This window comes from Oreochromis aureus, linkage group 9 (genome assembly GCF_013358895.1).
Source record: "Oreochromis aureus strain Israel breed Guangdong linkage group 9, ZZ_aureus, whole genome shotgun sequence".
NCBI lineage: Eukaryota > Metazoa > Chordata > Actinopteri > Cichliformes > Cichlidae > Oreochromis > Oreochromis aureus.
In genome coordinates this window covers 21333823-21339969 of record NC_052950.1, presented here as the reverse complement: position 1 = coordinate 21339969, position 6147 = coordinate 21333823, and the positions used below count along the sequence as shown (strand labels likewise).

At 40.9% G+C, this 6147-nt stretch overlaps 1 protein-coding gene across 1 annotated transcript; it reads left to right on the top strand.

Moving 5' to 3' along the window:
- Positions 1-25: 25 nt before the first annotated feature.
- Positions 26-6008, top strand: enosf1 (enolase superfamily member 1). The gene is made up of 15 exons (XM_031751288.2): positions 26-246; positions 349-451; positions 2114-2229; positions 2680-2766; positions 2856-2882; positions 2968-3040; positions 3148-3186; positions 3304-3386; positions 3471-3593; positions 3667-3801; positions 4119-4160; positions 4237-4366; positions 4510-4609; positions 4697-4778; positions 4868-6008. Exons 1-15 carry the CDS (start codon positions 166-168, stop codon positions 4958-4960), a joined length of 1314 nt encoding a protein of 437 aa, XP_031607148.1. The 5' UTR covers positions 26-165; the 3' UTR covers positions 4961-6008.
- Positions 6009-6147: the final 139 nt, after the last annotated feature.

Genomic DNA, 6147 nt, shown 5'->3' with positions numbered 1-6147 from the left:
ATTTTTATATTTCTATTATTTACTTAGAGACCAGACGCTTTGATTTGTCTCTTTAAGCCTCATCTTTAATGTTTACGACACGGTGAAGTGGGTGGGGTAAGCTTATAGAGGTCACAACAGCAGAAACCGCTTCGATCACATGACAGACTTAATCTGTGCGCAGAGATGTCGCACAAAATTGTTAATTTGAGAGTGAGGGACGTGAGGTTCCCGACGTCCCTGGAGCAGCACGGCTCAGACGCGATGGTAAGAAGTTTGTGTAGCTCGTTCTCCACGCGCGTGCATGTTCGCATTCACAGACACAGCCACAAGAATGAGACCTTTCCCCCTCTCATGTCCACGCTGCAGCACACCGACCCGGACTACTCGGCCGCCTATGTGGTCCTCGACACGGACAGCGGCCTCAAAGGTTTCGGCCTCACGTTCACGTTGGGAAAAGGCACCGAGATCGGTAAGATCCACGCGGGGCGGCCTTAAAGACCCACTTTGACGAAGCCACCACAACAAACTTGCTGTTGCATTCAAGTGCACGCAGTGAGCTCAGAATTTCTAGTTCTTGAATAGTGTGAATTTTATCAAAAGGTTTTCGGTAGAGAAAAAAAATCTCAGCTATATAGACTAAATGTGAAAACGCTACTGTTTTTTTTATTAAGCAAAATTACAGCTGCGATGTAGATTTTTACATGAATACAGCGTCTCATAATTTACACGACCAAATTGTTTTTTAAAAAAAAACATTAACAATTTAGAAATCAGCCACATTATGGTTTATTGACGGTGTTTCTATGGCCTACATGCTCCTTAATCATTAAAAAGTTGCATAGAAAATGTCAAATTTTGGATGACTTTTCTCTTTTTTAATTTCCAAGCCCTGCACTGCCATCTTGTGGTAGTTTTAGTCAATGCAGTTTAGTTACATTGCAGAGAATACTGACAACATGATATGAACATGACAAAAACGATAACATTTATAACATGTATGGTGCAGAGTTCATAGATGCTGGAATAAAGGATGGAATAAATAAAGTATGGATTACTAGTTACTATGCACACAGTAAATACATGAGGATTGACTATAAAAATATGTATATGGTGTGTGTATATATGGCATTAGTTATCTTAAATAAAACAAGAAGATAAACAAAAAAACAAACAAAAGCAAAACAAAGATATATTTCTCTCCCTTCCCAGGTCAGGTTTGGTTTTAAATCCTGATTTGTATCAACTACCGCTTAACCTATTTTAGTTCCTTTCAGGTTAATCTAAGTTTCTTTTACTTGTTCTAACTCTCTGATCAATACGAGTTCACTCAGGTCTAATAGCTCGATTTAATTTAACCTGATTCGGTTCACCCAATGCTTTCACTCACTGTACGTGCAAAGTAGCTGGTTATAAAGCGTCAAGAGGACTTGAGTTCATGGCTCAAGTCCTCTTGACGCTGCAGCAACAGAAAATATTGTCAAGGCGTGCTGTGTGGTAGGTGAAGAACAGACCCAAAATGCAGGAACCCTTCCTTTTTGTTAGGAAGCTCAACAAAAGCATAAGATGAGCACACAACATGAAGGAGTACAGCAATGGCACGATGAAGACCAGAGGGAAACTGAGGACTTTAATCCACACATGAGGTAATTAGGAAGATGCAACACAGCTGGGCAAAACAAGACACAGGTGAACTAAGTTAGACAAATGACAGGGGAAGCAAAACTGAACATAACACAAGCAGGACAAGAGACTATCAAAATAAAACAGGAAACTACTGTTAAAACTGAGAAGTAATCATTAGTAATTATTCATCTCTGTCTAACATAGTGTAACTGTTACTCTGTCTCTCTCTGCTCTCTTCTCTTCCCACTCACCCTCAATTAGTTACAGTGGATATCAAAGAGTGCAGGCTTATGAGCGAGACGCCTTTGTGTAGGGTGGCACAGAGCAACAGGGAGATAAACTGGACAAAACACCAAACATCATAACTTGGCTGTTGCAGGGCTGTCGTCTCAGACTCCACAGTCCCTGTATCTGTTTAAATGAGGTTTATTAAAATTATAGATCTTTGTTGAAGTTTTGATCTTCACCCAATTTTTCTTTGTTTTTGCTGCTGGTTGAAACCCCGCAGTGCTGTGTGCTGTCAAGGCCCTTGCAGGACTAGTTATCGGCAAATCTTTGCAGGAGATTGTGAGCAACTTCCGTGGATTTTACCGCCTCCTGACCAGTGATGGCCAGATGAGATGGGTGAGAGTACAAACATAACATAACAAACATAACCAGATTACAGTCATTTTTTTTTTTTAAGCTAATATCAGTTTCACTTGACTGATGGAATCTGCTGATATTCACCCGGTGTTTAACACTTATGGGTTAATATCAATATGAATATTGAATAAATGTTAAATGACATATTTTATATTTATAAAATATGTAATTTATCCAGCGATGCCCACACTTTTGTATCCATATCAGACAGCTTATGCAGACTGGTGGCTTTGCCAGTGTTGTTGAATGATGTATGCTTGTTTTTTCATGCCAAAAAAGCCTCCAACAATAATTAACTATAAAAAGAGACCTAGTTAATAAATGCATGATGAAAAATGGGTCTATTAACAAACTGCGGTGTACTCTCCAGTTTTGCTTTTTCTGCCAGTGCCTTTTGCTAGATGTAATTATGACTCTCGTCTGGTACAGTTAGGCCCAGAGAAAGGAGTGATCCACCTGGCCACTGCTGCAGTCCTGAATGCTGTGTGGGACCTCTGGGCAAGGGCTGAAGGCAAGGTGGGGAAATCTCAGATGAAGCTTAATAAGTAAAACTTTGTTTCTCTCATAAAGCATGACACATCATGGCTCACAGACTTTTTCCACAGCCGCTGTGGAAGCTGCTCGTGGACATGGTGAGTCAGAGATAATTTACTCCACCGATTTATGTCCGGGATGTAATCACGAGGGAAATATCATGGCATATATTTGTCAATTCAGGACCCGAAGCAGATTGTGTCGTGCATTGACTTCAGATACATCACTGATGTGCTTACAGAGGAAGAAGCTCTGGGTGAGACTGGTTTTTGACGTCATTTGACATCTGGAGAGTACAGTTTGAGAAATGCAGTGTTACCAAAACACTGTGTCACACTCCTTCTGTCTTCGTTCTTCTCTTAGACATACTTGTGAAAGCACAGGAGGGCAAGAAGCAGAGAGGTGAGCACACTAGTTACTGCCTCTTTAGAAACCAACCAGAGCCCTTTCAGCCACCATAGAAGGCCTATTTATTCCATTTAAACACAATTTAATTCAGTACAAACCTTTTTCTACCAGAGGATCAGATGCTGAAAGAGGGTTATCCTGCATATACCACCTCCTGTGCTTGGCTCGGATACTCAGACCAGCAGCTCAAGCAGGTCTCTGTTGTATAAATCGCTCAGCAAACAGTATGCCTAGTTAGGCATACTACTAACTATAATGACAGTCATGTTTCTGTTAAGCTCTGCTCAGATGCTCTTAAAAGCGGATGGACCAGATTTAAGGTGAAGGTTGGTGCCGATCTAGAGGACGACATACGCCGGTGCCGCCTCATAAGGCAAATGATTGGACCCAGCAGCACATTGGTAAGCCTGTTCTTGCCCCTGCATGTGTAATGGCATTAGGAAATTATACCAAAGGGGTTTATTTTTCTGTTAGATGATCGACGCCAACCAGAGATGGGACGTAGCCGAGGCCATAAGTTGGGTGTCCAGACTAGCTGAGGTCAAACCCCTTTGGATCGAGGAGCCCACGTCTCCAGATGACATCCTGGGTCATGCTGCTATTTCAAAGGTGAGAGAATAATTTCTAGTTTTAGCTTGTTTATGTGTATGAAAGGCATTTCTGTGATACAGTAAGTATACGGGACAACAGAAAGGTTGAAAAATCCTCAAAATAAAGCAACCATGAGATACATTTTATGTATTTTTGTGGTTATTTTGCATCCCTGGGCAGTCATTTTAAACCTCTATGTGGTTGTATCATTGACTTTCTAATGATTAATATTAAGGGTAACATTAAACACAAGGACAGGACCCTTTTTCTGTCTCTTAGGTACTTTCAGTCATCCATCCAGGGCTGTTGAGTGATAAACAACTTTCTTGTTGCAGGCTTTGGCTCCACTGGGGATTGGAGTGGCAACAGGCGAGCAGGTCAGAGCTCAGGTCTGTTCCAACAAGCATATCTTTGATGGGTTATATTTTTAGTTGAGTTGAGTTTTCTCTCCAGTGTCACAACAGGGTGATGTTTAAGCAGTTCCTGCAGGCCTCTGCACTGCAGTTTGTCCAGATAGACAGCTGTAGGCTGGGCAGTGTCAACGAGAACCTGGCTGTGCTGCTGATGGCTTACAAGTTCCAAGGTAAAAGTTCAAGGAATAACAATCATGAATCATACGGATCCCCAAGGCATGTTTTTTATAAGTTGCCAAAGGCCCTCAAAGGTTATTAGACAAATACTGCCTACACAGAGGAAACTCGTGGGTTTGTGTTTCTTCTTTCTCAGTGCCTGTATGTCCTCATGCCGGTGGAGTCGGGCTCTGTGAGCTCGTCCAGCATCTGATTCTGTTTGATTACATCTGCGTGTCTGCGGATCTTACCAACCGGTAGGAGCAGTGTTTATTTTTATCAACAGTTTGATCTCAGAGATTATAACCAAACACTGACTTTTTGATTTGTTTCCCCCCCCCCAGAATGTGTGAATATGTGGACCACCTCCACGAGCACTTCACTAGTCCTGTAGTGATTCAAGACGCCCACTACATGCCACCGAAGGCAAGAAACTGATTAGGAAGTCAATCTGCATTACTCTGAAAAAACCCAAAAACTTTCTGTTGTTTACAGCTGCTGCTCTTTGATTTCAGGATCCAGGCTATTCTTGTGAGATGCTGGAGGAATCTGTGAACCGACATGAGTACCCTGAAGGAGACATATGGAAACAGGAAATAAAGAAATAGGGACTATATTTTAAACATGGAGGGAAAAAAACATTCCTCTGAAATTGTCACGTAAAAAGACTGGACTGAAAATGTCAAAATGTCCAAAGAAAAACTTTGAAAGTCTTTCAGAAAGCCTGGGGAACTGAAATTAACTTTACCAAGTCTGGTTCTCCAGACTTTTCCTGTTAAATCAAATATTTTTCTTCTCACTGATCAAAGTGCCAAGTTTTAGTGACTCATTTGATTTTTTTAATACTCTTTGGTCTTTTCTTTATAATGTAAAGTGCTGTGAGAAAACTGCTGCTGTGAAATAGAACTATATCAATGAAACTTGAAAAATTACAAGCCAAGCTGTAAACCTTGTATTAAGTCATCTTTCCTTCATAAGCACTTGTCATGTAAATCCTCTAAATTCTGTCTTCTGGAGAATTTCCCTGCCATGCAGTGCTTTGCAGCTCAGTTCACACCATCAAAATGAATTTTTTTTTTTCCATTTCATTTTTCTGTTATTCCCATTTAAGTACTTTGTGCTTGTGACTGGCCTGCACTGAGAAATCCACCCCAGAGGTTTTGGTTGAGTTGAAAGTATAACTTTGGAGGTAATCCCAAGAATCGAGGCATGGGTCATCAGGGTCACATGAACCAAGGTTAGATCACCACCAGGGTGACAACCCCATTAGCAGTCAAATACCCGAGACTCCTCATCAGCACCGACCACTGAACAAGCTTCTAGGATGAAGTCCTGTTGCCTTCAAATCCAGACAGCCACGACCTGGAAATGTTTGTTCATTTGCATTTTTTTTTTTGCAATCACATTTTTATTTATGAAATGATCAGAAATGAGGAAGATGCATTTCTGCCTAGTGATTCAACACACGCGGTTTCTTTCTGTAAGTGGTTTGTGCTTAGAAAACAAAAACAAAAACTGAGCAGCAGAAACCTATTAACAAGATATATGAAGGCTGCTACCCTGTTTAAGCCAAATAGTTCATGGGTGTACAACTCCAGTTCATCAGTTAGCATGTAGGAAGTTGCAAATACATGAAATTAAAGACTTATGGACAAAGCTGTGAAGTAGGCAACCTGGGCTCACCATATATAACATCCTTTACTTAGTTTTAATAGATAAACCTGTCCTTTATTAGGATATATGAACATATGTTTGAACTTTTGTGACATCTTGCAAAGTCACAACTGGCATTTTC

Excerpts from the sequence above, each read along its gene's own strand:
- enosf1 (XM_031751288.2), top strand. The coding sequence starts at position 166 with ATGTCGCACAAAATTGTTAATTTGAGAGTGAGGGACGTGAGGTTCCCG. Across the intron at positions 2,883-2,967 it reads GGAAGCTGCTCGTGGACATG|GACCCGAAGCAGATTGTGTC; the intron begins GTGAGTCAGAGA and ends TTGTCAATTCAG. Across the intron at positions 3,187-3,303 it reads GGAGGGCAAGAAGCAGAGAG|AGGATCAGATGCTGAAAGAG; the intron begins GTGAGCACACTA and ends TTTTTCTACCAG.